The sequence below is a fragment of the Zonotrichia albicollis genome, chromosome 13, assembly GCF_047830755.1.
Source record: "Zonotrichia albicollis isolate bZonAlb1 chromosome 13, bZonAlb1.hap1, whole genome shotgun sequence".
NCBI lineage: Eukaryota > Metazoa > Chordata > Aves > Passeriformes > Passerellidae > Zonotrichia > Zonotrichia albicollis.
The window spans coordinates 6,814,049-6,833,557 of record NC_133831.1 but is presented as its reverse complement, the minus strand read 5'-3'; the positions used below and the strand labels follow the sequence as shown (position 1 = coordinate 6,833,557).

Below are 19,509 nucleotides of genomic sequence, written 5' to 3'. Positions count from 1 at the left end.
TGTTGTGTTTAATGTGTCGCTAATGATGTTCCTGACAGCCCGAGGTTAGCGGCGCGGTGCCGGTGCCGTCCCGGCGAGGCGGCGGCCGGAGGGGGAGCGGAGCCGTGCTCGGGTAGACGGACACGGAGGGGATGGGGATGGAGCCGGGCTTGGGAACTGGGATGAGGATGGGGGTCCTGCCGGTCCCGTCCCCACCCCCGTTTCCACGGCGACGTTGTCAGCAGCCGTCCGGCCCCGCCCCCCGCCCCGCCTGGGCCAATGGCGCGGCGGCGCCGGGCCTGCCCGCCGGTGACGTCATGGCCGGTGAAAATCCCCCGTGGCCGCGGGAGCGGCGGTGGCGGCGCGGCCCCGCGGCCCGGCCCGGCCCGCACCATGGCCAAGCACCACCGCACGCCGGCGCGCTCCGCCGAGCCCGTCATCGAGGTCAAGAGCAAGGTAAGCGCCCGCCGGGGACGGCCCCGGGGATGCCGATGCTGATGCCCGCGCCGGTTCCGCCGGGTCACGACCGAGCGCGTCGCCCCCGCGTCGGGCGGCACACGTGGGGTGGCACCGCGCACCGGGGAGCGGCGCTGGAGCCAGGCCGGGCGGGCTCTCCGCTCCCCGCGCTGCGGCGGCGCTGCCCGGAGCCTCCCCGAGCGCAGCCCGGCCCGGCGGCCGCGGCGTCCCGCCACCGTGGGCTCTGCCGGGCCGCGGACTCGCTCGGTGCGGCCGTGGGAACGCCGCGGCGGAGCGTTCGCCAGATGCGCAGGGCGCCGGTGCGCCGTTCCGGCAGTCCCGGTGTGCGAGGCGGCCCCGGCGGTGCGGCGGTGCGGGGTGAGCGGTCACCCCGGCGACACACACCTCGCCCAGATGTGCACTCACCCAGATGTGCGTGCTCGCCAAGGCAGGCTCATCCCCGGCTGTGCCATCACCCAGATGTGCTCCCCCAGCAAGGGACGAGCCCCTGTCGCGCATCCAGATGTGCACACCTGCATGACTGTGCGCTCGCCCGGCTGTGGTCTCCCGCAGACGTGTCTGCTCACCCAGATATGCGCTCACCTGGCACACCCTTGCCCAGATGTGTGCGGTCACCCAGACATGCACCTTCGTCCACCTGTGCCCATCCACCCATCACTGTGCTCACCCAGCTGCGTGCACTCCCTTTCTGCACCCTTATCCAGCTGTGCACCCTTATCCAGCTGTGCACTGCCTGCTCAGGACCCCCGGCAGGGTGCAGGGTGCCCTCCCTCCCAGGACGTGGTGGCACCGCCTGCCCCGACAGCTGGGGTGTGACCCCCCCCGGGCAGCGCGATCCTCGCAGCGCTCCTCAGCCTGTTCTTAATTGGCTTCCCGTTCGTCGTGACGGAAGGAGGCATTAATTAGCGCTGTTGCTCACCAGGTGCTACGGCAGCGCCCGTGTCGCAGGGAAGGGCTCCCGGCAGCGCGGGGTCTGCCACGGTTGGTGGTACGGCCAGAGGGTCCTTCCTCCACCGCGGGGCCATCTCTGCCCCATCGCTTCAGCGTTTGGGCACAAAAACGGCTTCCCTCCTCTTACTTTGTTCTTGGGACGGGCTCCTCCTGACCGGCTCTGCCTGCCCCGGGGCAGCTCTGTGTGATGCCCTGCCTGCATCAGGGCCAGCCCTGCCCAGGGTCACCCTCTTCCTCCTCTTCCTCATCCTCCCCTGCAGTTTGACGCTGAATTTCGCCGCTTTGCCATGAAGCGCTCCAGCGCCGGCAGCTTCCAGGACTTCTACCAGCTGCTGCAGACAGTGCACCAGATCCCGCGGGTGGATGTGCTCCTGGGCTACACAGACATCCACGGGGACCTCCTGCCCATCAACAACGACGACAACTACCACAAAGCCCTGTCCTCTGCCAACCCCCTCCTCAGGGTCATCATCCAGAAGAAGGGTAAGCGGGGCACTGGATGTGTCTTCCTACCAAGAGAGATGAGCCACAGCCTGCAGTACTGCTGGTTCCACTTTTGGGCTGTGCCAGCAGGGCCTGGCTGGTCACGCTCCCTCCAGCCACTGCTTTGGTGGATGGATGTGGTGATGGTGGCACTGGGAGGCTGCCAGAACCCTGCCAGGGCTCTCCCTGGCAGCCCAGGGCACCTGCCTCAGCCCAGCCCCGTGCGACCTGGTGAGCAAAGGCAGATCCTTGCAATTCACCCCTTTGAAGTTGTGTGTTCCAGCCAAGCCAGCGTGGGCTCCCAGATAACACCTGTATAGCTCCTGTGAGTGCTGTGCCAGCAGCCCCATCCAGCTTCCTGCCCTGAGGAGGCAGCAGCCGTCATTTTGGCAGAGCTCTCAGGGTGCCAGGTGCTGCTGGATTTCTGGTGGTGTTGGGAAGAGGCTTGGTGCCTCCCTGCCCTTATCTTAGTGGCATATTCCCAGGGAACCACTTCCTTGCACAGGTACACCTGATAGCATCCTGATAGCAGTGTCCTGGTGAGGATAAAAGCCTCCAAGGGACAAACACTCTGAGTATTTCTCCTGTTTTCAGGGAAAACAAGCCCGTCCCCTTCCACTCAGTTTAGCAGCACCGAGGTTTTCTCTTTCTCAGCACCATCAGTCAGCAGTTCACAGAGCCAGAGCCTGACGCAGAGCCACAGGGTCAGCACGGCATCCAGAGTGAGTCTGTGTTTCCAGCTCAGGTTAGCGGTATGAAGTCTCTGAGTGAGAGGTGATGCTGGTAGCCAGCCCTGGCTGCTGTGTCAGTTTTCCTGGGCTTTTGCATCAGGGTGCTGTGGGATGCCCTGGACATGTGTTTCCCCTGTGGCTGATGGTGTGGGGGCTGGCAGAGCAGTGATCCAGGCTGCTGGAGCTCATGGTGTGCTCAGGGGCTGTCACTGCCAGCACTGAACCATCCCCTGCTCCTGGCCCAATGCTGGGACCCAGGCTGTGACATGGAGAGCCAGTGTAGGGGGTGCAAGGCTGCAGTGGGACCATCACTCCTGCTCCCAAGAGCCATCCAAGGAGCTGCTGGAGAAGCCTGTGAGGACCCAGCTGACTGTGCCAAGACACACAGTGTGCAGAGGGAGCAGGGAGAGCCTGGCTCCATGGGCAGCATGATAAGGAAGGCAGGCAGGCAGCACCAGGGAGCCCCAGCACCCAGCTGTGCCCGCAGGAAAGGGGCCTTGGGGCTGCCAGCACCACAGGGAGGTGAGCAGAGAGGCCAGGAGCAAGTCCTGGGTGAATCACAGCTAATTTAAAATGGATCCAGGTCATCCCGAGGCTGGGCTGTCGTTGAACCGGTCTGGGTCGCTGAGGAATGTGGCTGCAGAGCCTCTCACCCCACCGGGTGCAGGGAGCTGTGCACACACACAGGTGTGCTCCTGGCAGTGGGCTCTGCAGCAGCCAGTCCTGCCACAGCAGGGCAAAAAGCAAAGGCTGCACCTGGGCTCCCCTCAGTGCCATCACCCCGTTGGGTGAGGGCATCCCTGCAGGGCAGCCTGGCTGGGACAATGGTGCTGCCCCTCCTTGCCTGGGCCAAGGCTCACTGGAAGGGCAGGGGAAAGTGTGGGACATTGCCAGGGCCACCATGGGGCCCATCCTTGGCTGCTGGACCTGCCTGGCCCCGCCACTCTGCGCCCCTTGGAGAGGAGCTGTGTGCTGAAATAGCTGTGGGAAAGCCTCCGCCACCCTTCCCCGAGCTAAAAATATGCCAAGGCTGTGTGTGCAGGGAGATATTTATAAACCAGGAGCCCTGGCAGGCTGGCTTGGCTAGGGAGAAATCCCATGTCCCCTGGGCTTGGGGACATCCCTGGCAGCCCTGCAGCTGCAGCAGTGTCCAGGTGCTGGTGGGGGACACTGTGTGGAATGTACTGACCATGGAGCATCCAGATGTGGGCTCCCCCATGGAAAGAGATGGGGAGAAACCAGAGAGGAACCAGGGGCTACTCCCCAGCACCTGGTGGATGAGGCCAAGAGGGATGGGTTGGAGCTGGGTCCCACAGAGCAGCTCCAGGCCACGGTCCAGAAGGAGGGAGTCAAACCCTGTATGAAGGCGCCTGATGGTGGAGTAAGGGACATGGGCACAAATCACAGTCTGGGATATTCAGGGGCTCTCAGGATGCTGCAGCCCTGAGATGAATTTCCAGGAGGTGGGGAGTCTCTGTCCTTGGGAATGGCAGAGTTCTGCAGGACACAGTGGTGGCTATCACCAACCCACACCAGCAATAGCCCTGCCCTGGTGGGGCTGAGGACTCTGGTGCTGTCTCCTGGGCTTGGACTCTCCCTAAGGGAGTTGGTTGCCACCACAGCACACTTATGTGGGGGAATCCTCTCTCCCCAAACCCAAACTGGGGCATGGCTGCAGCTCCCAGGCCATCAGAGCTGGCAGCTCTAGTGTTAAACTGCAGAGTTTGGCTTAAAGTGTGATTAAGGCTGAATCACTGCCTCGATCCCACTAATCCTGGCCTGTGTGCCTGTGTACGCTGGGTAATCCCAGGAGATGGGCCCCAGCGGAGACAGGCTGCAGGGAGAGCCAGGCTGATGATGCGGGGAGAAAAAGGCAGTGAAAGCTGTGAGCAGGGCCCTTGTGCTGAGCACTGCCCCAGCACCTGGGGCCAAGGGCGGGTGCTCACATCCCCAGCAGCCACAGCAGCGCCTGACCCGTGTCCTCCCTCCCTGGCTCCCTACAGCAGAGTCTGACGCCAGCGTCTTCGCCTCCAACTCCCTGCAGCGGAAGAAGAAGGGGCTGCTGCGGCCAGCGCACTACCGGGCCAAGCCTCACCTGCTGATCGGGATGCCCCAGGACTTCCGCCAGATCTCCTCCATCATCGACGTGGACATCCTGCCCGAGACGCACCGGCGCGTGCGGCTGCACAAGCACGGCTCCGACAAACCGCTGGGCTTCTACATCCGCGACGGCGTCAGCGTGCGCGTGGCCCCGCAGGGCGTCGAGAAGGTGCCCGGCATCTTCATCTCCCGCCTGGTGAAGGGCGGCCTGGCCGAGAGCACGGGGCTGCTGGCGGTCAGCGACGAGATCCTCGAGGTGAACGGCATCGACGTGGCCGGCAAGTCGCTGGACCAGGTGACGGACATGATGGTGGCCAACAGCCACAACCTGATCATCACCGTCAAGCCGGCCAACCAGCGCAACAACGTCATCCGCAGCAGCAAGGCCTCGGGCAGCTCCGGCGTGTCCACGGACAGCACCCCCAGCCAGCAGACCCCCAGCCCAGCCTCGCAGTACCTGAGCAACTACAGCACGGCCGAGAGCGACGAGGAGGGAGACCTGGTCATCGAGAGCGACAGTGCCTCGCACTACATCCCTGGGGGCTGCCCCAACGGGGGCCCCGCTGACGGAGCCCTGCGGAGGAGCCTGTCCCCACACAGCTCACGGGGCTCCCTGCAGTCCCTGGGCAGCCACGACGGCAGCCCTGGCAGGGGCAGCGCACGGGAGGATGGCACCCTCCTCACCCTATAGCCACAGGGGTCCGTGATGGGGTTCTGCTGATCTGGATGTGGACACCAGGGTGATGATGTGGCCAGTGGGCAGGGGTGGAGAGGGGCTGCCCTCTGCCTGCTCCCACCCCCTGTGACCCCAGGAGCCCCACTGTGGGACCCACTCGAGCTGGGCACTGCCCCTCTGAGCGCCCTTGCCTCCTCTTCCAAGCAAGCAGGGGTTTTTAATTGTTTTATTGAAATATGCATCATTAATATATTGCAATGGACAGTAAAACTTTTTCTAGAAAGCACCGTGCTTGTCCCTGGTTGATGTCACTGCAGGGAGGAGGGGGACACTGGGTGGGTTCCCCAGCCCTGTGCACAGAAGGCAGTGCCTGGGGGCTGTGGCCTCGACCTTTGCTGCTGTGCTGGGTGACCCCACTGAGACTCATTGTGCCTGCCCCAGGACACATGTCCAGGCTGTTTTGGGCAGCTGATGGCCTGATGCAGTCAGCCTTGCTTGGTCCCCCCATTCCCACCTTGTCCCTGCTGCAGGGCCCTCACTAATGCAGGGGACACCTGGCCTGGCAGCAGCACCTTGGCTGTCACTCAGCCCTGCTAAGGCTGCTGGGGACATTGCAGCCCCATCCTCCTCCTTCAGCCCCAAGCTCAGGGCAAGGGGGGGTCCACACCTGCCCCTGCTGCTCTGCTGGAGCTCCCAGCACCCTCAGTCCCTCTCCCAAAGGGGCCAAGCTGATGGTGGCACTCACTGCTGCCAAGGGCTTGTGGTGGGACTGGCAAGGAGGAAGCCCTGCAGCTCTCGGGGTCTGAAAAGCCAGCACCACTCTCTGTTCAGAGCCTGAGGCCAGGGCAGGCTGGGCTGAGGACACTCATGGCACACAGCCAGGGCCCAGACAGAGCAGAGGCAGATCTGGCAGCAGGGCTGGTTAGCCCAGGCTGGTTTGGGGCAGGGAGGTGCCCAGGGGCTGTGCCCATGGCCCCCAGCCACTCTCACCCAGCCGGCTCAGCCTGCCTGGGGTTTGCCCTGAGGTGGCCCCAGGGGCACATGAGGTGATTTTCCAGTTGGCATCTCACCTCCTCCAGCCCTCGAGTGCCAAAATATTCCCCACCCCTTGGCAGCAGCCTCAGCCCTGACATCCCAGGGCACTGCAGTGTGCCAGGTGGCACAGGCATAGGATACTCCACAATATCCCCACCCCACAAAATCCTGGCCAGGATGGAGCAGCCCCTGCAAAAAGGCAGCTGCTTGGAAAATCCACACACAGTAGCAAATCCACCCTGTGTAGCAAATGGAGATGGAGCAACAGCACAAGCTGCAAGAAGGGAAAACCTGATGGGATTTCAGGGGTAAAAGTGCTCCCCCTGAGGGCAGCACTGTCTGCAGACAGAGCCCCAGCAAGGTGATCGGGGCAAGCCCCCCTTGGAGATTCTGCTAATTCAGCTGGATGTGGCTCCAAGCTGTGGCACTGTGCCTCTGCTGAGCAGGAGATGCACCAAGCCCTCCAGCCATCCCTCACAGCTTCTTTGCTTCATGCAGCAAATCCCTGAAAAGGTCTGCAAGGTTCCTGCATGGCATCTGAAGGTAAGGCAGCAGAGAGCTCACCTACGTGATGGCACCTTCCAGCCCTGTCCTGCCAGCCTGGATGGAGATCCAGCAGGATTTTGCACATTCTCCAGTCCATGATCCCCTGCCTGCACTGATGGTTTTGCTGCCCACACCACTCCCAGGCCCTGCTGGGCCCACTGGGAGCTGCACACACACTGCAAGATGGAAATGATGGTTTATTGGAGTATCTCCAGCCCCACAGACAACAAAGACTTCTCCAGACATCCGACCGGACCCTCCTGACAGCTCAGCCCTTCCCTGGGCAGAGAACACTGAAGCTCTGTGCCTCCTTCTTGTCCCCAAGCTGTTCCCCTGAGCTCTCAGGTGCTCAGGATGAGCCATGACCATGGTCCAGCTCAGGAGAAAGAGAATGACTAGGAATACCACAGGCAGCAGCACAAGAGACCTCCTACCAGTTTCTAGAAGTAGGAAAAAAAGGGAAAGTAGAAGTGATGCCACAGACCCAGAGCAGAGAGCTGATCTGTGAGAAGCCAAGCAGCAGAGACAACTGCTCCCCAGACCACTGAGCAGGGCCTTTATTAGGGCATCTTCCTCCCTTTTCTGTGGACAAGACACAGCACTGAAAGGTGAGCAGGAGATGCCAGCTGTGCACTGGACACTGTTATGGGCACCTGCATGGGCCCAGGGTCTGGAACTTGGCTTCCTCTCCTTCCCTCCCAAAACATGATGTCCATTCCTGCCCAGCAACAAAGGATGTTCAGGCAGAGCAGCACAGCACACCTGGCCCCACCAGCTCAGGAGTCCAACTTGATGAAGACTTTTGGCCTTGAGAAAATTTTGATTGCCTCGTCTATCTGGGAGAGCTTCCTCTCGAGCTCCACCCGCCTCTTCTGCATCCGGAGGCTGTCCCCACGCATGGGCAGCAGAACCAGGTCCTTCACCAGCTGCTCCTGGCCTGTAAAAAGAGGGGAAAAAAGGTTGTGTAAGTTGAAAAGCAAAGAAATCCATCCTTTTCCTAGAGCTATGAACACAATGGCAGCACTGGAACAAGGACCTAGAATCCTTCTATTTAAACCTCAGCTAGATGAAGACCTGAGGGACCTGCTCCAGCTTTGAGAACCAAGGATTGGATGAGACACCTCTGAAGGTCCCTTCCAGCCAAAATTTTTCTAAGATTTTAGGAGCAATAGCAACCCTGACATCAAGTCCAGTGGACAAGTGTGCTCCAGAGCCAGTCCTGTAACCTGCAGGACACTGATTCCTCTTTCCATGCATCCAGCTCACACTCTGCCTATATATGCCCTAATCCAGGCACCTCTCCAAGTGGCAGGAATGTGTCCCTGTGTCTCTTCTCCATTATCCTGCCTGGGACTGTTTGTTTTTCTGAGCTGGACTCACTGTCTTTTCCCTCTTACTCTGTTTGAGGTTGCTGAGGGTCTCGAGGCGCTGTCCCTCGGGCATCAGGGTGTGCCCAGGGGGGGTGTCGGGGTCGGGCAGGTTCCGCAGCCGCTCCTCCGCCTGCCTGCGCCACAGCTCCTTCCTCTCCAGCAGGCTGGGGGCAAAGGAGAGAGGTGTCAGCACATCTGGCACAGGCAGATGTGGCCAGGAATGTGCCCTTCAAACCCCACCAGGTTCTGTGTCACTGGCTGACGAGCCCAGGGAGCCACACACCCCCATGTGTATAAAGCACATGTGTGGAACAGCAAATGTGCTCCACAGGTACAAAGGGCTGTGGGCAGAGATGCACTCAGGCCAACAGTGCTCCTTGGAGACAAGGGCTGCTGCTCCTCCTTTCTGGCTCACTGAGTCCTCGCCAAACCATCTGTGGGTCAATGGCAGAATGAAGTCAGACAGCAGCTCACAGCCAGGGATGCTGGCAGAGGACAGCACAGCCAAAGGACTGGCACCACAGTCGACCTAGGACAGGGTCTGTTTTTCATGCAGAGCCCCAAAATGCACAGCACTAGCTGGATGTTCCTCAGAAGCCAGGCCCAAGGATGAACACCTGTGAGACAGAGTGAGCTCTCTGCCTCTCTAAACCCAGACCTCTCCAAGCCAAAGCTACATTACATGGAACAAAGCCTACAAAGGGGCAGGAGCACATTTCTCAAGGCACACAGAGCTTCCCCATATCAGCATCATTGTACAACAGCAAGCAAGGGAGGAGGAGACAAAACTCCCTCTGAGCCCTGTCACACTGGGATGCTGGTTAAGCCAAGAAAGCAGCAGGGACAGCGTTTACTCCCCAGTCCCAGAAAAAGGCACTGCTGCACATTGCAAGAGCACCTCTATGCCCAGCCCATCTCTCCAGGCACACCCACGGGATGCATTAAGCCTGTCTCAGTCCCATGGGGCAGAGAGAGGCACACTTACTACTGGGGGACGTGTCCCTTTTGCGTGGCGTTGTACTGCTCCTGCTCCTGCTGCCGGTGCTGCAGCAGCTGCGCCAGCGCCTGCAGGGACTGCGAGCGGCGCAGCGGCGCCCGCTTGGCGCTGCACGCGTTGTGCCTGATGAAGTCAACGCTCCTGCCCTCCACCTGCAGCTGCAAAAACAGAGAGCCAGGCATCAGGGGCAGGTTGGGCACAGGCACACAGCCAGCTGACACTGGCCATGCAAGGGGAAAGCAGAAATGCAGCACACAAGGTCATGGATTGTGTGACGGCAGGACAGGCGGACCCTCGGCACAGCCTGTCTCAGGCAGGAGCTGTGGCCATGGTTGGGAAGGCAGGCACCTAAAGCCAAGCCTAATCCTGACCTCTATAAGGTCCCCAAGATGACCACATGCCTTAAAAGCCAGAAAGACAAAAAAACCTCAGGCTTGATGTAGTCCCCATGAAGCATTTTGAGGGCAGAGGAAAAACAGGCTGGGAGCTCACCAAGAAATGCAACAGAACCCCTGGCAGAGCAGGAACTTTGCTGCTTGGGCACTTCCCCAGAAACAGCAACTCCACCACAGCTCCTCTGCTGGACAAAACAGTGGAGAAGGTGGCTGTGTTTGCATTTAAGATTTCCCTGGTCTCCTCCTTTGTAAATCATGTCCTGTTTAATTAAGTTGTTCATGGCATTTAGGAACCAACAAACTGACAATCTCACAATTGCCAAGGGAAAAGGACATGAGTCATGGAGCTGTTTAGGACCTCCCAAACAGACTACTTGAAAGGTTTAACTACTAATGCTGATTTAACTCTCCTTACTAAAACACACACTCATTTCCCAAATTTTTATCTAACATCCAGAAGCCACAGTTCCTTTGATTACAATGGGAACAGCCTTCAAAACCCCAAGACCTCCTGCAAAGCCCTTGGAAGAGCAGATTTGAGATTGCTGGCATGAGGAGGTGGAATTTTCACAGCAAACTTCATGAGCTCCTGAACTATGAGTGAGGATGAAGCTAGAAATTGAGTCCCTGAATATCCATCTCACCACCCCAGTGACCAGGACCCTGCTCCTTCCCTTCAGCCAGGAACAGCATTTACACATCTCCCAACTCATGCAGCACATCTGCCCCAACACTCTAGAAGAATGGATTTTCCATGCCAGAAATGCCTGGGATGGATGGATGCAGTCAGTGTGTAACTCACCTTGGTTTCAGCACCCTGTGCCTCTGTGTCTGCTCCTGCTTTTGCCCTGGCAGGCCTTGGGGACAGGGGTCTGCATGGCCTGATCCCAGAGCCACAGCGGGAATACGCCCTCAGGAAATTCACAGCCTCGGGATTGGCAGGTGGAGAGGTCTCCTGGGAAAGGCAAGGAAAGATCCACCCGTGGAGGGAGGCTGGGGCAAAGAAAAACCCTCTCAGCCCTGTTTGGGTGGTGAAGCAGGAGCTCAACACAGGTTTGCAGCAGGCACACGACAGCACACACCTTCTGCCACGGCCTGCAGAAATTCTTGGGGGAAGAGAATCTGTGATCAGCCAGCAAAGGCCAACAAACAGCAACAGGTCAGACCTGGCCACAGAATGAATGGCTAAGAAATGGGGGGAACTCTGCAGAAGCAAATTTGGATCAAGCAGGCTGCCTGCTGAGGTGCTGTTCTCAAATGCTGCTCTGCTCAGCACCTCAAATCTGTGCTTGTATCACTCCAGAAAGAAAAAGGAGCAGAAAGTGAAGGAGTCTGGTGGAATTGCATCTGAGGAGCATCTTCAAAGGCTGTGGCACAGGGTGACAGTACTTGATGTCTAGCAGGTGGTCTGGGACTATCCCAGACAGCCTTGTTTGCAAACAAACCCTGAGAACTGAAAGTTGACACTGTGGCAAGTGGGTGACCCTATGAAAAATGCAGCTGGGGCTCTGCTCTGCCCTTGGAGTGATGGGAACTGCACAGGGCCACCCCAGATCTTCACAAATACCCAAGGTCTGAACTGCAGCTCCCTGGGCAAGATTTCCTCTTGCTTGGCCCATTCAGCTGGGCAGAGCTGCAGACAGGGTGGGACTGGGCAGCCACACTGGTGGGATTGGTGTGAGGAGCAGGGTATGGGATTGCCCTCAGCACTGCACAGACTGCTCATGCTCCAAAAATGATCAGTCTTGTTTCAACAAATCTGGATCTCTCTGATAAGTTAATGAGAATTACCTTCACCTGGCACAGCTGGCTCAAAGTTGAGCCTGTGACCTCAGGAGCACAGAGCACAGCTTGCCCCATCTCCCTCCACAGGGCACTGGGACTGCCAGAACCCTTCCCAAGACAACTGCTACAGCTAACAGCCTCAGGGGCAGGAGACAGAGAAAAAACTCTGCATGAGTCATCCAGACCCAGCAGAATCAACTGAAACTCTGAGCAGCAGCAGCAGCAGCTCCACAGAAGATGGAGATCCTTCACAGGGAACACCTCAGCTCCAGGAGAGCCCCAGCAACAGTTAAAGCATCATGAGTCAGTGCCAGGGCCTCTGGAGGAGCACACAGAGCACAGGGAACGCACCACGCAGAACTGCCTGCGCAGAGACCACCCCCCTTCCCCACAACAAAGGCAGAAATGAGCTCAATCTGCCTCTAACCCAGAGGATTTGTCAAACAGGAGCGTGGGCTTGTGTTCTTGAAGCACTCGTGGGTTTGCTCCCATGTGTGGAAGGGTCACAGATACCAAACAGGTTGGTGACACATCTGGAAAAGGGACAGAGTAGCTGGAACCTCTGGCTTGGGAATCATCCTGTCAATTTTTATAGTTGTTATCAATACATGTCATTTTAGCATTGAAAGCTGGCTACAGATGGAAGGGAAGCACTGAAGAAATGAGGAGGCACTTAAAGGCTCCAACTCAGCACCCTCAGAGGCTGTGCTGATCTCTGAGGCCTCAACCCTGACTGCCTGGAGATGTCTGTGTGCCACTCAGAGCAGTGGTCATTTGTGGGATTCACTTTCTATGAACCTGAGAGAGAAAATTGTCTCTCTCTGTTCAGAGAATGTGAATCCCACAGTTATTCACCAGGACAATCATTTGGGGAAGATGCTCACACATGGAACACACTGCCCACTGTGTATCCACAGGGTGGGAATAGTTGGACAGAGGCTCAGTGCAGCCTGCTGACCTTACCTCTGGGTAAAACACCACAGCCTGTTGGCACAAACCCCAAAAAAGTGCTGCCCCAAACATGGGGAAGCTGAAAAGCCAGATGGGAGCATCCCCTGGCAGGAAATACAGCTATGAGGGGGAAGCAGGACAGGGATTATGGCAGCAATCACTGCCTGGACCCAAACCACACACTCTCACTCACTGCCCCACTGCCCCACCTGCCCACTGTGCCTCAGCACTGAGATGCCCCCAGACCCTGCAGGCTCCAGGACCCCCCTGTCTCCATCACTGTTCCCCAAGTCTGGAGAGTTCAAGAGCTCCTCCACAGATACCAACCTGCAGTTTGGCCTTCACCTTTGACTCCACATTTTCATATTTCTGGGATTTCCAGAGAGCTTTCACAGGCTTGGGCTGGCTGTGCTCCTGGGCTCTCTCCTTCTCCTTGCACTTCCTCTGAATCTCCTTTATCCTCCTCACATTTTCCTTCTCGTAGTCCTTGGCCTCTTTCCCTGCTCAGCAAGGGGAGACACACCTTCACCTCCCAGACACTGCCACAGATCCCTCCCAAAGCTGCTCCAAGAGCCAAGAGACCCAGCAAGCCCTTCCCTCTCCTGCAGACCAGACCATGTCTGCTCCTGCCCCTGAGATGCACACTCCACTCTCAGATTGATTCCTTTGCCAGGGGATCCCACCCTGCCCAGGTGAGCACAGAACAGGTCTGTGCTCACTGCTGGTGTCCACAGACTCCCCTGTTCTCCTCTTGTCCCAGTATGGACCATTCCAGTCCCTCTCAAGAGCAAGGCCCATTCCCAACTCAGATCACAAGGTGTTTCTGAAGTAGACAGGGCTGCACAGCCTTGAGCTTGCCCTGTGCCTGGTTTCAAGACATTGTCCCACATTGACATAACCAAGATTATGGATTAGGACTGTGTTTTGTTTTGGTTTTGAATCAAAAATTATCCTTCCTTGGGCTCTCCAAGGCAGGGAACAGCTCAGCTGACATAGCCAGATGCTCATCTGTGCTTGGGCACAGCAGTTGTGGCATCTACCACACTGGCACCAGCTCAGGGCAATGCCAGCACATGAAATAAATTAAAATGACACACAGGGCTCAACCTTATCTCCTTCCTGGACCTCTGAATGTATTCTGGGTGACATCCCTGCTCTGGAGAAGGGGACATCTTCTGCAAAGCTGTTCTCACATCCACATACACAGGCACCCTTCCCAAATCCTTCCTGGCTTCTCCAACTAGGAACTCACCATGTTAAACATCCTCAATACATCAAGGTTTTGTTTGATTCATATGGAAACTTGACTGTAAAGAAATCCTAATTTTTGCACCTTTTTTCAAGTCCCTCTTCCCATTCTAAAACTGAAACTGGAGCCAAAACATCACTGGCTCCAGCAGAGGTGACTCCACTGCCAGGCCCAAAGCTGCAGATGGAGTGACCAGCCCTGTGGAGCTCAGGCTCTCCTCAGGCACAGATCCTGGGAACCGACCCCAAATGCTCCATGCCTGGCCCCAAAGGCAGCTGAAGGCAGCAGTGGTTTGGCTGTACTTACTCTTGGCTGGCACTGCCCCATCAAGGGAGATGCCCTGGAGCTGCAGCAGGAGGCTGAGTGTCCCCTTCTGTCCCCTCTCCAGGAACTCCTTCCCGCTGGGGCGGACACGAGGGGCTGGCTGGGCACTGCCCAGAGCCAGACAGGGGCTGGGGACGGGGTCCAGGGGGCTGGAGGTCAAAAACAGCCTCTGAGCATTCCCCTCCAGCCTCCCTCGAGCTGCAGGGAAAGGAAAAGGAGAACCATGTGAGGAAATGAGCTTACCTCAGTTTTCTGCACCCACAGCCCACCAACAACGTGATGACCCCCTCTTCACCTCTGCCTTATGCCTTCCCATCTTTCAACCAGCTGTACAAAATACTTTAGGATCACCACCAGAAGCACCTTCACCAGAGTGAATAGAGACTGTTGAGGACACCATGCTGTGTCACACCAAAGCACAAAGCCCCAAGCCTGTACCAAGCACCAAGGACTCACCTGAGAGGGGCCGTTTGTAATACTCTGGGAAGAGCCCTGGGTCTGGAGGAATGGGTCCAGAAATCCTGGATGGCCCTTCACACATCCTGCCACACAGTGCTCTGCCTCTGCCACAGAAAACAACCACCAGAAATGAGCAGGGCTCACTGAGCCACTGGAAAGCTACATTTAATATATATATACACATAAATATATATATAAACATAAATATATATAAATTTATAATATGTATATTTGATTTTATATATATATATGTATGTATGTATGTATAGGGGAATTTCTAACTTTTATTTGACACCTCACCCCCAGCTCCAGAGATGTCCTGCAGGTACAAACCACCCCAAATTGGACTCTATGCAGGTGAAGGATCCAGCAGCCCTGTTCCTACTGTGGGTCAGTGTTTTAACCAGTGCTGAAAATGCCCACAGTTGGTGTAATATTGGTACCTTCAGTACAAAAAATCCTTTGTGGCTTTTTTCTCCCATTTGGAAATGCTGAATACAGACACAGAAGGAGTGAACAGGAAACATGAGGTAACTGGCCATCATCTGACAGCTTTTAGAGTGAGATTTGAATTATCCTGTACCTGAGCTCCCTCGAAATGTGGTTCAAACACAATTTGTCCAGAGGAAGGTGGAGCTCCTGCCCCACATGGCCATATCCTCCCTGAGAACACACCTGTGCTGTCACACCCCTGAGCAGGCTGGGGCTGACCCTCAGAAGGACAAACACTTCATAAAAAGACAAAACATTTCCCTCCAGTACCATGTGGGGCAAAGACTGGATTTCTGGGGAAGAGCCCAGATGGTTTCTCAGGTCTTGGAGAGAACAGAGAAAAACATTTTTAATTTCTGAAGTACTTTTCAAAGCCGACAGAGCCACAAGCCCCTGTCCTGGCCCACAAGGTCCCTGTTGCTTCTCTTCTCTCCATGACAGAAGCACAGATCCCTCCACCAGGAGCAGCCAGCATCAATTTCCCTGCACTGCTCACCAAGACCTCCTGGACAGCATTTTTACACTTACAACAAACGCAGAGCTCAGAGCACGAGCCTGCAGGTGCCACCCAGCAGGCACACACTGCTGATGAGCTCTCAGCAGGTGCCACAAGAGCCTCATCACAGCCACACCACAACTGTGACAGGCGCCAGGGCAGCCTGGCTGGAGTCACTGCTGTGAGAGCTGGGGCTACAACCTGCCCTCCCTGACTCCTGAGGCAGTCATTTAAACATTTCTGAGACAAGTCCACGGGAAGAAACCCCTTCAGGATCCTCAGCATGCCAGCACTGACGGGACGCAGCATCTGCAGTTTAATTTATAAACCAATAAAGGATCAGTGCAAGGCTGAGTGAATCTGACTCATAGCAACTAATGCACTGCAGTCTTCCCTGCTAAATCACCCCTGTTGACATGAGACCCATTAGCAAAATGCTGTTATTCATCTCCTGGACACAAGGGCAGAGGCAATGCAAGCAGTGCTGATGCTGCACACCAGCATGCATGTGCAGCCTCTGGCCAGCTGCTCCGCTCTGGAAAAGCTGTTTCTGAAAAGCAGGCACAGACTCTCAGCCAGAGATAAAAGGATGCTGGCTTGGTATTATTTAATCTCCTCGATAATGGATCGACTAAGCCAGAACAGCCTCTCTTATTCTAGAGGAAAAGAAAAAAAAGAAAGCATTCACCATGAGATCACTCCAGAGCAGCTACTGGCTTTGAAACGCACATCTGATCTTGATCTGAACTCAGGTCCCACCCCAGTGATTTACACGTAAAATGACAGGCTGAAATCAAGCCCTGTGCCAGCAGACAATGATTGCGGGGGACTGAGGAGGAAAGGCAGGCTGAGGGGAGGCGGGGGATGGAAGGCTCATTTTATACCTCACATCCCAACTGCACCCTGCCCTGCTGCAGGCAGCTTGCAAATGACACCCACTCCCTGATTTGCAAGTCACATCACCTCTGGCATGGGATCCTGCAAGATCAGAGAGCCTCATTACAACAGGGAGCATCTTGTCCATGCAGGGACAACAGGGACACGAGCTCCCAGCAGCAGTGGCCCAGCCAGACTTCCAGGAATGCATTTCCTCAGCTGCTGCTCTGCTCCTGCTGGCTATGGGCCCAGCTAGGGGACAGAGTGGGAGACCCTCATGGCTCACTCCTGAAAGAGGGACTGCATGGCCTCGGCTGCCATTCCCACCTGCTTTGTTTCTTGGGACAGCTTTGCAGCACCAACAGTCCTGTGCTGAGCCAATTCCCCTTGCACCAAACAAGTCACTTCTTTCACTGAGCTTGTTTTCTGCCCATGTAACCTTTTGTCCAAAAGGAACGTGACTTTTACATCCAGAGAAGCACTGGAGCAAGCATCAGGAAAACACAGCAGGAGTTATGAACACAGAGGAGAGGGGTGAGGGGACAGGGTCAGCCCTCTTGGGGGATTTCCTGCACCCAGCACAGCAACTGCTTCACCACCACATCAGCAACCTAAACATCAGCAGTGCAGCACCCGACCTGCTGCCACCAGACACACACCATTTATGCACTCACAGGCTGTGAGATCCAGGCACACTCTGCAGAAGCAGGCTGAGTAAGTCCAGGCAAACAGATGCAAGTGTGCACTCCTCTCTGCTCCTGTCCCTGCAGACTCCCTAGGGAACAGTCCCAGCTCCCAGCCACCCTGCACAGCTCCAGGAGGCACAGAGCAGTTGCTGGAGTAACCCAATAACTTCAACACTGCTCAGTGTGCTGCTCCCTTCTCCACCAGAACATGGCTTTATGCTGGCCTAGGAGCCGAGCAATGCAGGCTCCAGTTCTCTGGTTTAATGGTTTAATAACCATTAACTCGACTCTGTACCCTTTGCTGCAGCTGACCAAGTGGTAAAAATGCTACTTATCCCCATGGTAAACTGAGCCTGTAAGAACCACAGCTTCCTTTTGTGGCTTGTTTTTAGCATAGTAGTTAAGGTAACTGCAAAACACGGGAACAGACAAGCCTCAGGCAGGTGCATTCACAGCCTTGAACCCTCGGCATCTGACTTTGAAGCATTCCCTCTTTTCCACAGATGACATTTTCACTGTGCCTGGGTCCCTGGCCAGGAAGCTGCTACCACACACAGAGCTGATGCCAGCCCAGCTTCTTGCCTTCATGAGCCAATCTCTGCAAAAAGCATGGGAAAAAACATCCCACGGTTGTGATAAGCTGTGATAAGCAGAGCAAGTCATCTGCAGCAAATCAAAGGGCTAATCTCCGTGCAGCTGGTCCTGCATGTTTGATTCCTTCCTCAACAGTTTTAGCTGAAATGGAAAGTCACATCAGGATAACTTCCACGCCCGAGGGCTGCACCAAAACAGCACCAATGGATCTGAGACCATTCCTCCCAAAAAACTGAGAGTCAGGAGCAGGGGTCAATGTGCTGTGAACCTACCAGTGGTTTTTGTCCCTGCCTAAGCCTTCTCCTTGCTGACTGCTATGGGAGAGATTAATATTCTCCTTTTAACAACATTCCCCACGTGAGTTTCCCCAGGTCCCACCAGCTCTTCCTCATCTGCCAGTCCCAAAACCCATTTTTCCTTTTGTCTCTCTGAAAACAGAGGGACAGGTACAGCCAGGTGTGACACTGGCATTTGCATTTCTGGGAGCTGGTGTCTACCAACAGGTTTTTAGGAATAAAGCCAGCTTGGACAGTCTGCCCAGGGAGTCAGAGGAATTTCTTGCTGGGGGAGGAGCTGAACGAGGGCCGTGCTCGGTGCTGGAAGGTGGGCAGAGATTGCTGTGGGGATCACAGAGCTGCAGCCCAGTCCTCACTCCGGAGGGCAAGCACAGAGGAGGGCACGGAGCCTCACTCAACGCGTGCGATTCCTCCGGGATGCACGGACGAGCCCCGTGCTGAGGCCGGAGCTTGTGTGGCAGCCCCAGCTCCTTCGGCCGGGCTGGCACGGGAGAGCAACACCGGCCCCGAGATCAACACGTGCTGAGAGCGGGCACCGCTGAGCGACAGCGGGCACCGCCGGGGACCGGACAGCACGGGGGAACGCTCCTGGCTCCCTTCTTCGGGGCTCGGGGGCGCTGCCAGCAGCGCAGTCCCGCGGTGCTGGGGACCCGCGGCCTCCCCCTGCCCCGGGCCCGGCGCTTCCCGGCCCGGCTCCCGCCGTCCCCGGCCTGCGCCGCTCCCGAGCCCAGGCGGGCGGCCCTGGGCAGGGCAGGCCCCTGCGCGGGCGCCCCGAGAGGACTCACCGAGGGAGGCCGCGGAGAAGCGCTCCCCGCCAGGCCGGGCTGGGCCCGCCGGCAGCCGAGGGCCCGGCCCGGCCCCGCCGCTCCCCAGCAACGGCCGCTTCCGCCGGGATGGGCGGGCCCGGCCCCGAGGGCCCCGGCGCTGCTCCCTCGGCACCGCCGGCTGTGCCCGACACCGAGCCCCCGGTCCGTAATGCACAATATCTGCATTAAACACACCGGGACTGCACGGGGCAATCCCGCTGGAACCCGCTCCGCCCAAACGGGCGCGCCTGCCGTCACCGTCCCGCTGTGCCAGAGCAGGGCAGCCCCAGGCTGCAGCCAGCCCACAGAGCCCCCTCTCACCTCTCCGCTCATCTCTCTTTCTCACCCAGCAGTCTCAGCACCCTCCTTGCTTCACTGGGATCGTCCGGAGATGTTTTGTGCTTCTTTCCTCTCATAGAGGAGGAGCTGTGCTTTAGATTTGTTCTGCCCAATACAAACTTGGTGACTAAGGCACATAGGAAGGTTCTCAGTTCCAGGACAGCTTCAAAACAGACCCCAAACTGGCATGAAAACAATCAGGGCTCTTTTATCTGAATGAAGGTGGTGAGTGCCAGGTGAGCTCAGGACATGTTATCTCATCCATTTTACATAGCACACACACTCCACAGGCAGTAGATGCTCACACCTATGGCAGGATCATTGAGCACAACTCCTGGCCCTGCACAGGACAGCCCCAAGAATCCCACCCTGTGTCTCCCAGAGCGTTGCCCAAACTCTTCCTGAACTCTGGCAAG

General features: G+C 57.1%; 2 protein-coding genes across 3 annotated transcripts; one reads left to right on the top strand and one right to left on the bottom strand.

Annotated features, from left to right (window-relative positions):
* The first annotated feature begins 261 nt into the window (after positions 1 to 261).
* Positions 262 to 5,680, top strand: PARD6A (par-6 family cell polarity regulator alpha). 2 transcript variants are annotated; one of them, XM_074550857.1, is made up of 3 exons: positions 262 to 435; positions 1,668 to 1,890; positions 4,628 to 5,680. In XM_074550857.1, the coding sequence occupies exons 1-3, from the start codon at positions 373 to 375 to the stop codon at positions 5,410 to 5,412; spliced, it is 1,071 nt and encodes a 356-aa protein (XP_074406958.1). In that variant the 5' UTR covers positions 262 to 372; the 3' UTR covers positions 5,413 to 5,680. The 2 variants fall into 2 exon arrangements, with proteins under 2 accessions (XP_074406958.1, XP_074406957.1); XM_074550856.1 differs by having other exon boundaries at positions 265 to 435; positions 4,625 to 5,680.
* Positions 5,681 to 7,155: 1,475 nt separating this feature from the next.
* Positions 7,156 to 18,955, bottom strand: ENKD1 (enkurin domain containing 1). Its single transcript, XM_005489909.4, has 8 exons — positions 18,734 to 18,955; positions 14,506 to 14,612; positions 14,032 to 14,247; positions 12,804 to 12,976; positions 10,543 to 10,695; positions 9,334 to 9,503; positions 8,376 to 8,512; positions 7,156 to 7,915 (listed from the first exon to the last, which is right to left on the bottom strand). The coding sequence occupies exons 2-8, from the start codon at positions 14,588 to 14,590 to the stop codon at positions 7,755 to 7,757; spliced, it is 1,095 nt and encodes a 364-aa protein (XP_005489966.2). The 5' UTR covers positions 14,591 to 14,612; positions 18,734 to 18,955; the 3' UTR covers positions 7,156 to 7,754.
* Positions 18,956 to 19,509: the final 554 nt, after the last annotated feature.